At 38.0% G+C, this 19,296-nt stretch overlaps 1 protein-coding gene across 3 annotated transcripts in view; it reads right to left on the minus strand.

Moving 5' to 3' along the window:
* Positions 1–7,225: 7,225 nt before the first annotated feature.
* The window catches only part of HAPLN1 (hyaluronan and proteoglycan link protein 1), a 74,282-nt gene continuing 62,211 nt past the window's right edge, over positions 7,226–19,296 (minus strand). For all 3 annotated transcript variants that reach the window (XM_047731560.1, XM_047731557.1, XM_047731558.1), the window contains exons 4-5: positions 11,199–11,501; positions 7,226–9,134 (exon numbers count right to left, since the gene is read on the minus strand). In XM_047731560.1, the coding sequence (XP_047587516.1) occupies positions 8,845–9,134; positions 11,199–11,501 (593 nt within the window). In that variant the 3' untranslated portion in view covers positions 7,226–8,844. The remainder of the gene's footprint in view (positions 9,135–11,198; positions 11,502–19,296) is intronic.

The following is a 19,296-nucleotide window of genomic DNA, read 5'->3' on the forward strand; positions in this document are numbered from 1 at the left end:
TCTTGCCACTAGGGAGCATACAAAATAGAACTTTATTCTTTCTTTTGAACAGGAATTATTCTGATAGGAAGTCTTCTTGTCTTTAGGCCCTAATCTTTCCTTTGTTTTGTGGGAAGCTAGGGACGGAAGGGCCAGGCCTTTTCCCCTCTGCCAATGCCAGTCCATTGACCTCTAAGCTCTGTATAAACCATGGAATTAAGGAAGCTGAAGGATGGCTAAAGGACTTGTCAACGCTAAATTATCATCGAACTACGTTGTTCATGGCTTTCATTTGCCTCAGAGGGTTGTAGCAGACTCAAGTAGCTATACCAGACCCGTAAGCCAATTAGGAAATCATCTATGGTTTTATTATTAATGGCATAGTGTACACATTTTATAATTTGTAGAATTGATTAATCAATTAATTTATTTAGTATTTAAATAAAATTATGAAATAAAATATAAAAATTATAATGAATTATAACTTTTATTAGAAATTATGACCTACTCACATGTGTAAGGGAAAATATGATACAATAAAACAAAATTTAACAGTGATTTCCCCATCCCCAGGTATATGGATTATGAATGATCATCATTTTCGTGGGTGCTTGTCTGCATTTTCTGGTATTTTTACTATAAATATGTATTATTTTGTGACAAAAACATTAATTTTCAATTTACATGTATAGCACTATGCTAACCTTTGCCGTGAAGTCTTATTAAAGTAATATATTGTCTGTGCTTTTAGAAACTTAAAATTTAGCATATTGACCAAGAGATTATGCAAATAAAAATTTAAATAATTATATATTAAAGAGTTATATAGTAACAAAATGAACAAACCAAAGATACTCCAAGATAATATGTAATGATGAGTGATGATGAACTTTATACCTTCAAATCTCATTTCATTATGAGAAAAAAGAAGTTGTAATGTTGGTACCTTTTTTCAGATGAGGAAACTGAGGCCTGTTTCTCTATTTGACTTGTGAATCTATGTATAGACTCTAACATGAGAAGAGCTAATACCTACTGAGCGCTGGGCCAAGAGCTGTTTTTGTCATTTGCCATGAGGTTAATTATGGTGCGATGGTTAGGAAGCCAACTCTTTGAACCATCTGCTTTCTTTAAATCTTTATTTTGCTACTTCTAAGAAGCCCTGGGATTTGGGTGAGTCATTTAACCTCTCTGGGCCTTTATTTTCTCCTTATAAAAATGTAGGTGATGATACATATATTATAGGACTAAGTGGATTAAATAAACTGTGTACATAAAGTGCTTTTAATATAGTGTGGCATATTATGTTCGCTATTACCAAAATGTGCTAACCCAATCAAATTTTATAACCCCATGGGGCAGGAGTGCATGAGATCATTAATACTAATATCTCCACTTTTAGATGGGGATAGTGTATGATTTTCCCAGAATCAGTCAGCGGCAGAGCTAGATTCAAACAGCAGCACCCTCACTCTGGCGTCTGTACCTTTAACTCCTGTGTAGAACTCTTCCTTCAGATTATTAATAGCCCGATATCTTTCATTTGGTGAGTGAATTAGTGATACAGTACTAAGGAATGCCTGCCATGGAATAAGCATGTTTTTGGAAAATGGCCGTATTTCTATATTTTAATGTGTACTCTTAAGAGTTTTAGTAGAAAGTTGTCTCTGGTACTTGATAAGCTATTTTTATTGAACCATATGTCCTTACTCAGGGCACAGTTGCAGAGAATTCTTTCTCTTCTCTCCTTAATTTCCTGTATCTCTCTTAATTTTTGTGCCCTTCCATCCCTGTACCCCCAGCCTCTTTTCTCCCTCACTGGCATTGTGTTGGCTTTCTTTCCTTTTTTTTTTTTTTTTTTTTTTTTGTCTGAGTGTCCATGTTTGTAAAGTTCATGGTGAACATGGTGAACATCTTTTTTTCTGAGTTAGAACTGGAATCTCAGAAGCTATTGACTTCAGCATGGAGTTTCTTGTCCTCAGAATGTTCTCCACCGTTATTGTTCTAGTCTTTGACCAGCAGTACTGTAGATAGGATAGAGTTTGATTTCAGGATAACATATAAGTGGTTTCAAGTCCTTTTTTAGAAGGAGTGACGATAATAGGGCAGGCAGGGAGAAAAATAGCTTGTTAGATACACATTTGCTGACACGATGGGAACCATCACTAGAAGGAAAAGCACGGCGAATGAATTAAATATTTATATTTGAAGAATATTCTAAGTTCAATAAATTCAAATGAATTGTACTGGTTTAAAAATCATTTTTAATTGTGAGCTATAAATAATCAGTTGAATCATGTATCAATTGAATGGCTTTGGTGTTTCATCTTAAATCTGTTAAGACTGGTGCTTCTCAGGGGCACCTGAGTGTCCCCGTTGGTTGGGGAGCCATCTGTTGGTTTCAGCTCAGGTCGTGGCATCAGCCAACATCTGACTCTGTGCTTAGTGCAGGCTCTGCTTGGGACTCTCTCTCCCCTTCCCCCTCCCCCTCCCCCCACTTGCTTTCTCTCTCTCTCTCAAATAAATAAATAAATCTTTAACTAAGATAAGAGGAAAAAAAAAGGGCAGGTGGTTCTCAACCCTGGCTACCTGTTAGAATTGACTGGGGTTGGGAGAGTGGTTTAAAAATTTCCAAAGTCCAGATTGCATCCTTCAGCATGATCTAGGGAAACCTGTGTATCTCTGTGTCTTTCTAAAGTTCCCGAGGTGATTGCAATGCACTGAATACAACAGCTTTAATAGATCACTGAATTTTCATGTATATCGAACTGAAAGGTTGGCTTTTAAAAACATTGTTTCTTCTTTTTAAAATAGATTTTATTAATTTATTTGAGAGAGAGAGCACAAGCAGGGGGAGAGGCAGAGGGACAAGAAGACTCGGGGCGCCTGGGTAGCTCAGTGGGTTAAGCCTCTGCCTTACGGCTCAGGTCATGATCTCAGGGTCCTGGGATCGAGCCCCGCATCAGGCTCTCTGCTCAGCAGGGAACCTGCTTCCCTCTCTCTCTCTGCCTGCCTCTCTGACTACTTGTGATCTCTGTCTCTGTCAAATAAATAAATAAAATCTTTGAAAAAAAAAGAAGACTCCCCACTGAGCACAGAGCCCGATGCAGAAATCAACCCCAGGGCCCCGGGAACATGACCTGAGCCAGAGTAAGACACTTAACTGACTGAGCTGCTAGGCGCCCCTAAAAACATTATTTCTGTCAGAACAACAGTATTTTCTTCTCAGCCATTTGAAATTTGGCTCTCATCACAGGATTAAGCATCTTCCCATGGAATAAGGGTATTCAGTTTGGCAGAACTCAAACACAGGAAGAACCGCAAAGGACTTTATTTATCTTTTCTCTGGGCTCATGGCAATCACTACACTTGAATCTGTTTATTTATCAGAATAATGAATGAGTGGTTCTGCAGGCTCCATTTTAGATTCACACACAAGATTCTCAGCATCTTCAAAGAAGAGCCTTTTAAATACTCTAAAACCTCAAACTCAATCGCTTTTTATCTTTTTCTGCTCTCTACATATGTATGAGTTTGGGTAGGTGGAATTTTCATTGATCAAAATCAAAAGGAGAAATATTTTACAACCCACAAATTTTTAAAACCCAGATATTTTAAGCAGGGTGGGGAGCTGATGATTGGGGCTCTTTCTTAGAAAGAAAAAAGATGGGAATTAAATCCTCCTGGAATTCTTTTGCCATCCAAGAATCTTGTATTTGTTGTTAAAGCCAGTAGATTTTCACTGTTAGGTACTGGAGAATCTGAGCTTTCTCTCCACTATGGGAGTATCCCCCTAAATAAACAGTGCTCAGCCTGTAGTCAGACACCAGCTAAATAAAGAGCCATCTTTTAATAGCTGAAGCCGCTGATGCTGAACAGCCCCAGTGGACCAAGAGAAGCTGAGAAGGAAAATTGGTTGATTTCAAGAAAGACATGGAATCACCCTCTGGGCTGACCCAAGTTGATTCAGATGACGAGTGGCTATGGAGGTGACAAACTTTATTGGCTGGAAAGAAATATAGAGAAAATAAATAAGCTTTGTTTGCTTCTTAGTGAAAAAAATATGTGTGTAGTGAATTTCCTCCATCAGATTGGGGTGTGTAGCCTGCTGACAGTGTCCTAAATACATCATCTACAGAGAAGTAAAGACTGTAGAGCCATCTTAAGCTGTGCCTCTAAGTAATTCTAAATAGAGAGCCCAAGAAATCGAGACATGAAAAGAAAAATTCTTTTCTTACACTTTTTTTTTTTTAAAGATTGTATTTATTTATTTGTCAGAGAGAGAGAGGGAGAGAGAGTAAGCACAGGCAGACAGAATGGCAGGCAGAGGTAGAGGGAGAAGCAGGCTCCCTGATGAGCAAGGAGCCCGATGTGGGACTCGATCCCAGGACGCTGGGATCATGACCTGAGCCGAAGGCAGCTGCTTAACCAACTGAGCCATCCAGGCGTCCCTTCTTACACTTTTGTATCAGTTTCTTCTTAGTGCTTCCTTCTCTTCCTCATCCTACCCATAATCCTTTACTGTTTTTAGTCTCCTGGTGTATTTGACCATCCCGGACAGGGACTGTTCTAGTCAAGAATAGTCTCAGGATTAAGGGTTATCACTTGGTAGGGAACTAAGGGCATCACATGTGAAAAGTTTCACTTATTTAAGCACTTTGAAATTCCATACAACTCTTTGATACGGGTACCAAGTGGGCTTTGTATTTGACCGGGCATTAGTCAGACATGAAATTTGCTGGCAAAGTCGAAGATGGTATCTTTCATCTCTGTCAGAACTTAAGCACTTAAATATTATTTAACTTCATATTTACTCTTGTTCTTTCTTCTCCAAGGCTGTTTGTTGTATTCCAAATAAGGATGGGAAAATTTTTAAAGTGTAGTTTAGTGCTTGAATGTCATTGGCTCAAACTGTTTTGGGTGTGTTTGCATTCAAGTCATTGTACTGGCTATAGACTCTTATACCCAAGAAGTGGTTTCTGTATGCCAGCGATCTCCAGAAAGTATTCTCCCAGTTGAAAATTCAGGGAAGGTATATTCCTTGTTATTGGGGTATAAGGACTTTACTATGAAAATAAAGATCTTTCTTTTAATTCAGTGCTAATAATTGAGGTCATAAAGCATGTCAAGCATATTAATTTAATTAACACCACAGATTTCTGGGATTGCTAACATGGTGAGCAAAACAAATGAAGATTTGAATCACATAAAAAGGAAAAAAAAAGCCAAAAGATTTTGGGATATACTATGGGTGATTTAGCATTACCATAGATAGGCACTTTCCCCCCAACCTTGCAAAAATAATAAGAAATGGAAATTTTGTTATGTTGTTTACAATTGGAACTGAAATATATCAAAACAAGGATGGGTTAAATGTCTTTTCTTGAAATAATGTATATTTATAGAGTTTGACCAAAGATTAATAGCTAAGATTCTACAACTCAGACGAATCAAAAGATACTGGGGTAACACAAAATTGACTTTTAATGTTTGTTTATCAGTTCATTGTATCTTACAGAAAATGAAAACATTTTGCGGGGGGTAATACAGATTGGTTCTTCTCCTCAGATTTGTACTCAGTAGGTATTAAATGCCTTTAAATACTGGTTTTTCTTTTAATCAGGTGGTTTAATTACTTGAATTTCTCATTTCTTTTGTTGTACATCATTGCTGCTCTGGCAGTAGTGAGCTATGATACAGTTCACTTCTCAACAAAACTGTCCGTTTTCCATTGATCATTCTTGATGCGTTCTTTGTTGAAAACTGATAGGTTTATCAGTTTCTCCCCTCCTTAGTGGTCAGCTACTCTATGGGACCACCATATTCTTTGGAGCACTGATCTGAAGAAACCCATTATGGCTGCCAGCAACCAAATTGGAATCTCCTTTGAGTCTACTTCTAATTGCCAAAATAATAAGCAACTACATTATTGCATAAAATAAAGCTTAAACATAGGTACCGGCCCCCTTTCTATGACAGAAGGTTCAAATTTACAAATACCATATTTGACTAAAGATTACCATGATAAAATATGGCAGCAGTCATTTAAAGATGGTTTCCAGTGTTAATATGACTTATTTTCATTCCTATTCCCTCTTTCCATGTGAATCATTTCTTTTGGTTGGTGTTCTCAAATGTAGGTATCTCATTGAAATTTGCAAGTCAACTTTGTTCCTTGTATGGGCCACAATTGTTAATTATGGACAAAATGGTCAAAACAAAATTTCCTAATTGAGACTCCCACCTCATGCCTCTGGTACTCTTGGAACCCAAGTCTGAGGAGTAATTTCTGAATTCGTCAGTGCTACACTGACTTTCTTTTAGGAATTATATGTATTAAGATAGCTTTTCTTTTTTAGAAATCCTCAGTGAGCTATCTTGGGGAATGAAGTAGGAAAAGAGACATTGATGGAAAAACTGAAAAATAAGAACATTTTAAAAACCCTCCTTCAGGAAGGAGTCCAAAGGAGTTAGGGGACTCTGATCCTTTGGGAGAAGTCAGAAGATAAAAATTCTGCCCAGCAGTATTCATTCCATTAAGATTTTTTTTAATAAGCATGGAAAAATGGTGTGCAATCAGTATAGATTTTAATTAGCTAACAGTCACTCCAGAGATTTTGAACAGCACCAATTCCAATACTAATAAGTATTCAAAAGTTAAGAAACCCTACTATGCTTAATATTATAAAGGTAGAGTTCTGCAGCAATAACTGAAAATTATATACCTGCTTCAATAGAAATGTGTTCCCACTTGCATTTCTAATAACATTCTTGAAATGTGGGTCATAATCATTCACACATGGGCTCCCTCCGTTATGCTACCCCCCATATTTGAGGTGTTAAAGTTGCTGTTTTGGAGATGATCCCCTCTTTAAATGATGTATTCATCTTACCCTAGACCATTCAGGTATTTTTAATTTAGAAGTTTGCTAGTTGTATCAGCCGTGTTTGAGTTAAACTTTACAACCTCTTTAGATTTATATTTTTGTACAATTTGTGTATCCAACCTAATGTAAAAATGTGCATGCATACACTATCCTCTTTTAATATTGAAGCATCTGAAATTTCCCAGATATGCTTCGATAAAAGAAATGATCTACTTTTATTTACAATATTTTATCTAGATAATGTATGGGTACAATTATGGTTTCATGGACTTCCAATTGTTCTATACCTTCCACACATGTAACTCTATAGAGTAAATTTATTAGAATTATGACAGAGCTTTAAATGCAACCACAATCAATTCAGGAAACAGATTTATTTACTCATGTTCATGGGAGGAAAATCTACATAAAAACATTCATGAAAGCATACCAGCTATGTCATACTTGGATTATTATACTAAATCCCATTTATTAGAACTCATTGTGAAACAATGGGAAACCATGAAATGTAATTTGAATACAAATATTGGTCCCTGCGGGGTCTCAACAGTCATAAAAATATAGGAAAACAGAGCTTTATTTAATATTGGAGCTGCTAATGTCTAAAGTTGTTTTTCTAAGCTGGCCTTACCCTTTCATTTAAAGCCCTGAAGATTTTAGTGTAAACTCTTTGATGGGAGGTTCTGTATTTCATTTAAGCCTAATGATGACCAGCAAGGAAAGTGACATCACTGACCACGTTTTCTATTTGGAGGAAGGTTTAGAACGACTTTGTTCTCTTGTTTTCCCCCACACAGGCACCATTTGGGCTTTCTAGTATATACAAAGAAGAATAATGGGAATTTTGAAAGTTGGGTCTGTATTTGGTTGTCTGTCATTGGTTAGGCAAGTGTTGAGTTACTCATTTCTTTTGTGGTTTAAATTTTTTTCATGTAAGGTAAATAAGAAGGAAATATTAAATAGTTTAAAGTTATTTTTATAGGACAATATATTTCATAGGCTCACATAAAATCAAGCTGCTAAATTTTACAATTTTTCTGTCCAGCAGTTTATCTATATAACTGCCCTGAGTAGATGCTAATGCTGCTTAGCAGACGGCCCTTAGAATTTAAATATAACTCAGTAAAGCTACTCAAAAGATTTAATGATTTTCTCAGGTACCTGTCATTTCAATTAAAAGAAGATAGGAGTCTCTCATTGGTTAAATATTATCTGCTCATTTATGTTTCATACTTCATATAAATGGGGTTATTAAGGAGTTTTAACTGTGCTTGTCACTATGCATTGGAGTCCATATGAATTTCTTTCTTTCTTTCTTTCTTTCTTTCTTTCTTTCTTTCTTTCTTTCTTTTTTGGTCAAAAAGGCAGGATTTTAAAGAATAAAATGTTCTGTTTATTGGAGACTTGAAATAATATATTTTAGAAAAGTGTAGATTGTTCCCTTGTGAAACTGAGTTTTGTGCAACCTCTCGGAATCTCAGTTTATGTAAAGAAGCCTGTATTTCAAATCCGTTGCTCTAATCTGTAGATTGCAGTGCATTTTAAAATTGTACAAATGTGTAAAATTTGTGCTTGTGGAAGCTGCTGCTCTGAGTAGCCGCACTTTCCTTAATGTCACCCTCGCAACCCTCAAGCTATTGCATGCCCCGTTCATGAAAGGATACTTCACTGGGATGATGTAGCCTAAACAATTTGGCTCTAAAGCCTCCTTATCTAGCGCTTCCCTTAAAATTATATTAATTTATAATATATATTGAATGATAGCTTTACAAAAACAAATTCATGAATTGATCTTTATGAAAATGACTCTTTCCAGTAAGTAAAAAAGGGTTATCACAGTTTTGGTAACTTGCACGAGTTCGTATTGAAAAAAACAAACAAACAAACAAACAAACAAAACCCAAAATAAAACAAAAAAACCAAAAAACCTTTCACATGTTCTTAATGACTTTAAAACTGTTGTGCTCTAGGGGCACGCTCAGTTGTATGGTCTGAAGCAGTAGACACCATACAGCTTATGCTTTTTATCTGGGAACCCCACGAAGCGCACGGCAGCCTCCGTGGGACTGCAGCGCCTCCTCGGCCGAGAGATGGGGTAGCGGACGCTGCCATCCGCCAGCCAGCCCGCATCGCAGCGGTCATATCCCAGAAGTTTCCAGGCTGCGAAGATCTGGCCCACTTTTGCGATCTGAGCACCATCGTTGAGACAAGCTTGCACCGCTTCGTCGTAGGTCAGCTTGGTGGGGTGGATCAGGTAGTAAAACCGGCCTGCGGAGAGAAGGGGAGAGAGTCATGTGCCCGTCTGCTGCTGAGCCGCCCAGAGATGGAAGCAGCCCAAACGGAAGTGTTCCCCATGGAAGGGGGAGATAGAGCAATGCAGGGTTGTGGGTTAAACGTAGCGCCCCCCGGTCATTCTCCATTAAATTAGTTTTTTCCTTGTCCCTTAATATAAGTTCAGACGTGCCCTTTTAGAGCTTTGAAACCGAGAAGGGAAATGACAGATGCACTTTCTGTTAGCTAATTAGTGACTAAAAGGCCCTTCTGTAGCACCACAGAAGACAGAATTCCATGTTAAAAGGAAGAGCTATTTAAATTCTAGCTGTACAAGACTGAACCCTAGCACAAGTTTCTGGAAAGGCAAAATTTGAATGTGAAAAGATCAAAAAACATTCCTGACATAAAAGTCCATTTAAAAAAAAATCAAAAGCCCTCAAGTCCTTTTCATTACAGGTATCAATAAGACATTATTCTGATTCAAAGACTACAGTATGAAAATGCAAAAAATACAGGAAGTCACTTGCCATAAATAATGCGGACTCAGAATGTGAACCGAGTCTGTTCAGTTACTAGCAAAGAGGAGAAATTTATGTATTCAGTGGGAGCTCTGACACCTAACCATTTCTTGATTGCACAAGGAAGAGCGGATTAATCTTAGCCACTCATTGAATAAAGTTAATTACTGAAATACCTTCAGTGTATATTAAATATGCATACAATGTATAAAGTAGGACATCAACTGGCTGAAATGCTACGTGGAAGATTTTCTCAGACTTTGAGTCTCAGTGGAATATAATCAGACTCTCTTACCTGATTACACATTGTAGTGGGACGTCTCCTTGCCCTCCATTACATATGGCTTCCTGCAGTATAAATTAATGCTTGCCTGTTCTTTCGGGTGAGACTAAGACAGTGTGATTTGGAGGAAAGGTGGAGGCCACCAGAGCATGAGTTGGAAGGTTGGCTCTGTCATCCATACCAGAGGTCCGCACACTACTGCACACAGGTCGCCAGAAGTTGTGTTGAAACACAGGCATACCCATCCTTTTCATACTCTCTGTGGCTGTTTTGCATTACAACGTATAAAACTACACTGAGTAGCTACAACAGAGACTGCGCTGCCCACAAAAGCCAAAAATATTTATCATCTGGCCCTTTACAGAAAGTTGGTTCATCCCTGATCCCTTCCTGTTTTTCCCAAAGCATGTTGCCAGGGAACTAACAAAGAAAATGCTGGGGCCAGGGTTTGCTTTATGGGTGTGTGACCTGTGCAGTTACACAGGGCTCCATGTGTGTTGAATGTACTTCTGTCACCATCTTAAAATGCATAATTTTTGAACATAATTGTGACCACAAATTTTGAAAATAATTATGAACATGAATTTTGAACATAAATTTTGAACCCACATTTTCATTCTGCACTAGGTCCCACAAATTGTGTAGCTGGTTCTGGATGGGGAAGATTGGGTTGGGAGTTACACTGAAGGCAACAGACCTACCATCAACACAGAGACAATCTATATCTCTTTTCTTCTGCTTTCGTCTCCAGTGTCATTGCTACTTTTTTTGTTTCTTGTTGTTGTCGGGCTTTTGTTTTTGTTTTGCAAAGTCCTCTTTACTCTGAGCTGTCTCATTATTGTGAGTTTTACTGATCAACTATGAACATAATTGACTTTGTAATTTAGAGTATGACATAGAGGCTATTCTCCCTTCAATTAGAGACCTGTATCCCATGGCACACATCTCTATTACACACAGTGACAGCATCATCTATGTCAATAACAAACAGACCCTGTAGAATATCTCAACTTAAACCATTTTATAATTACAATCAGATGCAATAATACCTAGGAATAGTGGAAATGGACATTTTTGCTCCCGTGAATATTTTTTTAAATTATGATGTTAAAGAACTTTTCATCTTTTCTAACTCAGGGCAATACATCAAAGCATGTAAGATTAAAAATTGAGTGTGGTGTTATAGTACACATTGGTCCCCAGGACAGGAAAGAAGGCAGTAATATCTTACTATTACTGAAGAGCTTAATAGCTTACCATTGAAGTTAGATGTAAAACAGAAAACATCATATCTGCTTTTGTCTTTATCCCAAAACCCGTAGTTCCTGACACCGGGCACCGTGTTCTGGCCCCCGCAAGGCTCTCTGGGCTTCGTGATGGGGTACTGCACAGACCCGTCACTGAGCCAGCCGGCGTTGCACCAGTCTAGCCCGCCCCGCCAGGCATCGTACAGCTGGTCGAAGGAGGCAATCACAGCATCCTGGTCCAGACACGCCTGCTGTGCCTCGTGGAAATTGAGATTGTAGCGCCCGAGTCGTGGGAAGTAAGGGAATACCACACCTGTCCAAAGAAGAGACCAAGGGATTAGTGGGACAGAAAGTAACAACCGTGAGCAAATGTCGCTTGAATGGTGAAAACAGAATACAGTCTCCATCAGATGAAGTTACGGTTTTTGGTCAGCTTGCAGGGGTTTCTCGTGGTCCCTTTCCCCTACAAACGGCCTCTCAGCTCTGAGCATTTCACAGTTAAGATATGCGGTTTGATGACTTCAGTGAATTACCCTTTCACTAAGAGTTCAATTTAAGCTTTAACATTCACCTTTTTGGAAGGATTCATCCATGGGTTATATTTTTCAAATAGCCTCCTTGAGAATTTACCTTCTGCTGCTTCTGTTAATAACTTTAAAATTGATTACTACTGAGTCCTTTTCAGCTAGGAAAAAGTCAATATTGAATACTAATAATGGGGGAAGGAATAGAAATAGTGCTCAGAGAGAAGGAATTTATCAGAATGTGCATGTTTTTTGTTAGTAGTTATATAATTAGTAATTAGCTTAGGATAGCCTTTTATTTTTTTACTTATTTTTAAAAAGATTTCATTTATTTATTTATTTGGGGAGAGAGCGCCTTGGAGTGAGGGGGAGCAAAAAGAGAGGGAGAGAGGGAATCTCAAGCAGATTCCATGGCACAGAGTGTAGAGCAGACTCAGGGCTTGATCCCAGACCCTGAGATCATGACCTGAGCCGAAATCAAGAGTTGGATGCTTAACCAAGGGAGCCACCCAGGTGCCCCACTTAAACAGCCTTTTATTTTTATTTATTTATGATAGATTCATTCTTCATTTTCTTTTATTTTTTTAAGATTTTATTTATTTATTTGACAGAGAGAGTCACAGCGAGAGAGGGAACACAAGCAGGGAGGAGAGGGAGAAGCAGGCTTCCTGCTGAGCAGAGAGGACCCTGGGATCATGACCTGAGCGAAGGCAGCCACTTAAGAACTAGGCCACGCGGGTGCCCAGGACAGCCTTTTAAATGTGTAAACAAACATGGTAACAAGTGATTCAAATTAGATACATTATTTTATATATGCTCCTAGAAACTTACTTAACTAAGTAACTTTCACTTAGGGGGTTTCTTACTTGGAGAAACTAAAAAATCATTTTACACATATTTAAGAAAAACCTAATTAAGCAGCCTTATTTCATATTAATAAGCCAATTCTTTACAGTAGAGCATACCTCACTCCACACTCCATTGAGGGTATCCTGGCTCGGTTATCCATTTCAACTTTAAATTGTAGCCCTTGATCGTATTTTTTTTTCTGTTCTTGTATGCACAACAAAAATGAGAACTTTTGTTTAAAAATAATTCTTCAGTGTCCATATTCATATGTTGTAAATTGAAATGAGCTTTTAAAAACATTTTTCTTGCAAATAGGGAAAAAAAAAAACCCACAAACCCTTCTCAAAGCTTGTCCTGTACAAGGCAGATACAGAATAAATATCGGTTGAGTTAATGCCAAAGAATTAAGTTAAATATTTGAGAGGGCAAAAACCCTTAACAAATATGAACAGTGTGACTTGACTTTGCCTGGGAAGATACAATGGCTTCCCCAAAGCCTTCTTTTGGGTCAGATAATCACTGGAGGTGATTGAACCATCTCCTAACTTTCTGCGCATTTTCTTTCAAAGATAAGAATTACAGCATCAGAAAGCAAACTTGTATCATTTGCTGGACTTTCAGAAGGACCCCTGCCTCAAAATGTCTCCCCATAAAAGACAATTAATTCAGAGTGGTTATTTAAGGCCTTGCCTTAGATTTTTGGTTATAATTAGAAATAATTAATGCTTTAGCTTGTGGAATATAATAAATTGTCCCACTGACACAGTAATTGGTGAGTTATATCACAAGTGCTGTTTTATGAGACCGCAGACCCTGTTCAAGATGAATGTACGATTCACTAATGATGTAACCAGGACACAGGAAATGTTTTCTTTTATAAATTGTCCTGGAAGACTCTACAAGAAGAAATTTCAATAGCCTAAATCCAGTCGTGTCCACCCAAGGCCTCTGCAGGACACGTTTGTCCCTCTAGGACGGTCCAGCTGGCAATGTTCCCTAGAGGCAGCGATCCAGGAAGGCTTCCTGATCTCATCCTGCCTTCTCAGGTTCTTGGCTGAGGGATCTGTAAGTTGAATCAGAGCCAAAAGGAAGAAGGAAAAGACTCTCTCAGTTGCCACTGCCCCCTGCAGTGATGGGGGTTGGGGGGGAGCCTGAGATGGTTCTATCGAAGAAGAGCTATTTCCAGGCATCCAGCTAAGAACCCAGTTAGGGCTGGGAAGGAACTGCTATAGCTCTCCCTGTCCCCTCATGCCTTTCATCCTCTTTCCTCAGAACCCCAGCAATGCCAACGAAAAGAAAAATTTTTAATCTATCCAAGAAAGATTTCCTTGGCAGCTAGACCCCAAGTGAGAGAAAAATCTCAAAGTGTTTCAGTCTGGAGGGAGAAACCATTTGGGTTGGAGTCCGTTTCCCAAATGTCTCAAGAAGGGAATAGTGGAGACTATAGGATATTTTAATTTACAATGATTTTTAAGACTTAGAGGGCCTTTCTGGTTTTAAATTCACTGTGGTGGTATTTGGTGGACTCTCGTGGGAATTAGGAAAAAATTTTCTTGAGTAGTTGGTTCTTGATTAACCGTTGAATGTTACCATGATTGATTCAGTTCCAAATTCAGTGTAATGTATTTTTATTTAAGTTCCTTTCAAATTTAACATAACTTCATGTAAACATTTCTTAAAGTCATGATGAAAAAAAAAAAAGTCATAATGAGGGGCTCCTGAGTGGCTCAGTGGGTTAAACCTCTACCTTCAGCTCAGGTCATAATCCCAGGGTTCTGGGATTGAGCCCTGTATCATCGGGCTCTCTGCTCAGTGGGGAGCCTGCTTCCCCCCTCTCCCTGCCTGCTCTCTCCCTACTTGTGATCTCTGTCTGTCAAATAAATAAATAAAATCTTAAAAAAAAAAAGTCATAATGAAACCCAATACTGAAACTTCATTATTTTGCAACTGTAGGAATGAATGGCCAACTTATTGTTATATTAATTCAAAACGTTTAGTTGAATTTTAATTAATGTTTATGATTATGGAAAAGAATGCATCCCAAGTAAATCAAGGTCTATTTCTGTGTCTCAGCCAAAGTTGTAAAAGTTTCACCATACTGTGCTCATTTGGTGTACACATTTCAATAATCAGATGTTTCTTACAAGCAGGGACATTTCTGAAACTGCATGTTTGTTAGTGTTTTATTTATTTACTTATTTTACTTCCCCCAAATTAAGATTTCAACATCCAAGACTGTAATTGCAGAAATCTTTCTCTGTGGAAAAAATGTGCACTTCCTGTAGCTGAATTATAGAGGGAATGGATATTGCTTTCATCCAGCATTACAAAAATACAAAGTAAACTTCCATCGGTGAAAATGAAGGGCGTGTGATTATTTTCCAAGTATGATTATTTTATCCTCATATGTCAAAATGTAATCAGAAGTTGTCTCTTTTCCCATGAAGGGCTGGTATGCATCATGACAAAGGTAATTAATAAAGATGATCTACGTATGGAGAAGAATGTGAGTGGTTTAGTCAGTAGAAATACATTTTGAAAACATACTCTTTAATATTTATAATTGCACAGTCCAGTTCATCCTAGTTGTTGGCAAATGTCAATTTGTCAGACATCTGAAGGATGTTCATTCCATAGCCCATATGAAAGCTAACGTCAATTCCAGTAACTTGAGTAATAGACACCATGAGTATAATTTTCCCTTCCTCAGTGCCCTTTCTAGTGCCTCTCAGTGCTATACACATATCTGAATTATTTTTTTCTATTTCTAAAAGTTCTCAGACTATATTTTTTTGTAGCTAGCCCCATTGTCACTACCAGAAAACCAATACAATGGGAGATTGGGAAAAAAAAAAAAGTGTCACATTTTTAGTTTAGTTTAGTTTAGTTTGAATCCAAGACAGAATAAAATCTTGTACTATAAATACAAACCATATAATTTGGACATCTTAAAGAAGAATGATTTTTGTCCTAATTGGAGAAATTCTTTGGAGAACATAGCATTTAGCATGTATTAAAGGACCAATGTAATTTAAAATATTGTACAAGTACAGCTGAAAAAGCATCATCATGACATTTAAAATGATATGCTTCCTTGACCTTATTTACATACATTAGCAGATTGATGAGGACTTTGACTGAAACTTGCCTGGATGGTCACATGTAAGAATGTAACTGATAATGAAAAAAAGTCAAAAACTGGGTTGGAGCTATTATGGGCTAACCACAAAATCTCTTTTGCCACATAGTCCTTAAACTCTTAAACGGCACCTTGCTCATCTGTCCCAGACTATGTGGAAATTACCAAGTCACTCTCAATGTCTACCTTCAGGTTAGCAACCAAGCTTCTTCAAATGTTATTCTACAGTAACCATCTTAAATTTATTTTTGTAATTTCATTTTAAAATACTAGTCCTTGCCTCATATTGCAGCATACATAAATATGCTATCTGAGTTGTTCTTGAAAATTATTCAGTGCAAATGGGATTATCCAAAGCAAGATAAAATAAGGTGTCTTTAGGGTGTCTGGGTGGCTCAGTGGGTTAAAGCCTCTGCCTTCAGCTCAGGTCCATGATCTCAGGGTCCTGGGATTGAGCCCCGCATAGGGCTCTCTGCTTGGCGGGAAGCCTGCTTTCCCCCCTCCTCTCTCTGCCTGCCTCTCTGTCTACTTGTGATCTCTGTCTGCTAAATAAATTTAAAAAAATAAATAAGGTGTCTTTATCATGGTAATTTTTGAAGCTGGACAATGGTATACAGGGATTCAGTATATGAGTCTTTCCATTTTTCTAAATGTTTGAAATTGGCTGTGATAAATTTTTTTTTTTTATCTTATCCTATTGCCAAGCTGAGAACCTTAAACCAATCCATGTGGAGGCAGACTGTCTATAGCACCTGCTGCTCACATTTTTCCCCTTGAGGAATTTCTCTTTCACACCCGTGATGTCCTCTCCCTTGCTTTTTTACGCTCTCTGCCTTTGGAAGGACCAGGTTCGCCTTCTGCGGTCCTAATCAAGCGTTCCTTGCTTTGCAGTACTTTCCATGGCGTCCGTCCATGGTGTGCATGTTTTGTTTATGTCTTTGAAAGCTTAAACCCATTGTATCCAACATTCAGTCACTTGCAAACTGGAGTTTATAAGTACAAACTACTTGTAAAACAAGTAGTTTACAAGAACAACTTTGTTCTTGGTACCTGATGCCGTCAACTAGATTGTACGTATTGGGTGGAGAAGGCAAGTCGGCAAACTTTGCAAAACAAAGTGTGATGAGAGTTATAATGGAATCCTCTGTAAGGTGTGAGAGCTTCACAGCTATGGAGCGGAGGGGACAGGGTGAAACTCGAATCTTACTCTTGGGAGATGTGTATGTTCTTCAGTTGTTCAGAAATGGATTCATGTGTATAATGCCAAAGGTTAAAATGTTAGCTGTTTCAAGGCAGGTGCTCTGGTTAATGACTGCTTCTACCCTTTCTGCAGCACACAAGAAAGGCAGAAAAACGCTACCTGCAGGGAGGGGAATGGAACCACCATGAGCCACCATGAGCACACCAATTAATGCACTATGACCAAAGACAGCCGGTAGATAATCACCTGAGTCACTCTGGGCGCTTTAAGAATCCTCTGCAGCCAGAAACTGCCAAAGACTGCTGCCTTTTGGAAGTCTCTGGTCTTCTCTCCAACAGAGAATTTTTCCTCCTTGGATCAGAGTGGATAAAAACAGAGGCTTCTTCCAGTGTTCTTGCTGGCAAATTCCAGTTCTAGCTCTTACTACTGGCCATGTTACCATAGAAAAGGAGTTCTCCCTAAGTCTCCTCTGTCAAGGGGGATTACTGAGGTGAACCAAACAGGGTGCACGGGAGTAGAGCAATGGCTTTGTACCTGCTTACTCTATAACCGAAGTCTACCTTATTTCCTTTATTTATTTATTATATTTGAAGGGTAGTTGACCTACAATGTAATAATTTCTGCTTATTTTAAAATACTTACTTTTGAAAGTGTATTAGAATCTTTAATAGCCTGTCAGACCGTTGAATGAAAAGAACCAAGATTTGGAAATCTTCACATCTCCTGGCACCGAAATAGCACTTACAAAAATATTTATCAGTTAAATTGGTTTCTTGGACACATTTACTTGGCTCATATGTTAGTGGGTTATATGGTAGGGAAGTGTTCCAATAGCATGGAAAATGCGGTGATTTGGGATGGGGAAGGGCCTAGGCAGGAAAAATTACTCTTTTTACATTTCCTTTTCAACACCTCTAAGTATGTCTTGAATATAGTCTCAGTTTGACCTTGGAGTGCATCATCCTCTGACACATTGTAACGTTCCTTTTTAAACAAAGGTATAGCAGGCTCCATGCTCAAAGCTCTTAGCAAGCAGGGATCCAGGTGGAATATGGATATCTTATATTCATTGTATTTATTTTTATGGTTTCCTTCTCTTTCTGGCAAGTTCTACTGCTTTCTAGTCACTTAAAATTTCATTTTTAAATAAATGTAGGGAGATAGTAAATATGGCATGGTATAGAAACAGAATTTTAGAAGAAAAAGTAACTGAACAGATAATGTAGTTCAACCTGTTTTTCATAGATGAGGAAGCCAGGTACAAGGATCAAATAATTTGCCCCAGTTTCAAAACTCATACTGGTAGAACTGGGACTAACCTGAAAGTTTTGGTTGGTACTACTAGCTCGAGGGTCTGTCCACTGCCTGCTGCCCCTTTGATAAAGAAAATTGGTTGTCATTCATATTTGATGATTAACTGTTTTCCCTAAACCAATCACTTCTTTCATCTTGAATAATGCCAATGTTTATGGATATTCATGTGACTCAATAAAAACTGAAAGTACAAGGTGATATGGAATCAGGAGCCAAGAACTACGACTAAGAGAGACAAGAGGAAAAAGGAGAGACAAGAGAAGATCCCAAAAATGTACTTTATGATATCATGCAATTTATTAGATACCTAAAACTGAGAAGTCTCCATGTGTGTGATGGGATTCTGTGGGATTCAGGAGGTCACCTCTTCAGGGATACGCTAGTGGGGCAAACAGATGCTTTTCCAAAAGCACAAATCTGTCCTAGGTTATAAAAGGGACTTCTAGCAAACATACACCTCTAGTTTACGCGCAGAAGGAAGGAAAGTATTCTACTAAAGCAGCCAAAAATTCATCCTTCAGTGTAAAGAAACACTGAAATTCATGAATATAAGATGTTCTGAGATGCATGAGAAACAGAGAAGAGTTTCCCCACTGGTGGGGTCTATAGAGGGTGGACTTTGGGCAGCGAGGACACTTTTTATTGTTTATTTCTCTACATTTTGGTTTTTGAACCTACTGGGTCGATTACATATTTCAGGGGAAAAAATTCCCCCAGAATGCCTATATTGTTTGGTATTTGGTGTTTAAAAGACTCTGGATCATTAAAAAAAAGTTTACTTCTTTACTTATTTATTTAAATAAACCTGGAGGGTGCTTTTTTGTTAAATTAAGATTTCGCAGTTACTTTATAGAATACAATAATAGGTATTTTAGTTAGCAGATGTCCTTCACAAAAGTTGCCATTATTTTGAAACTGAGATACTGTTAGAAGCATAATAAAAATGCATCCAATCTGAATTTCTCAATAACCATGTCATAAGATTTCAATTTTGAATAGCATAAGGCAGTTTCCAAATATTATTAATTCAATTCCACTGCACGTCTCTCCTACTTGCAAATAGCTTCAATTTTGTGCATAA

The sequence above is a fragment of the Lutra lutra genome, chromosome 5 (assembly GCF_902655055.1).
Source record: "Lutra lutra chromosome 5, mLutLut1.2, whole genome shotgun sequence".
NCBI lineage: Eukaryota > Metazoa > Chordata > Mammalia > Carnivora > Mustelidae > Lutra > Lutra lutra.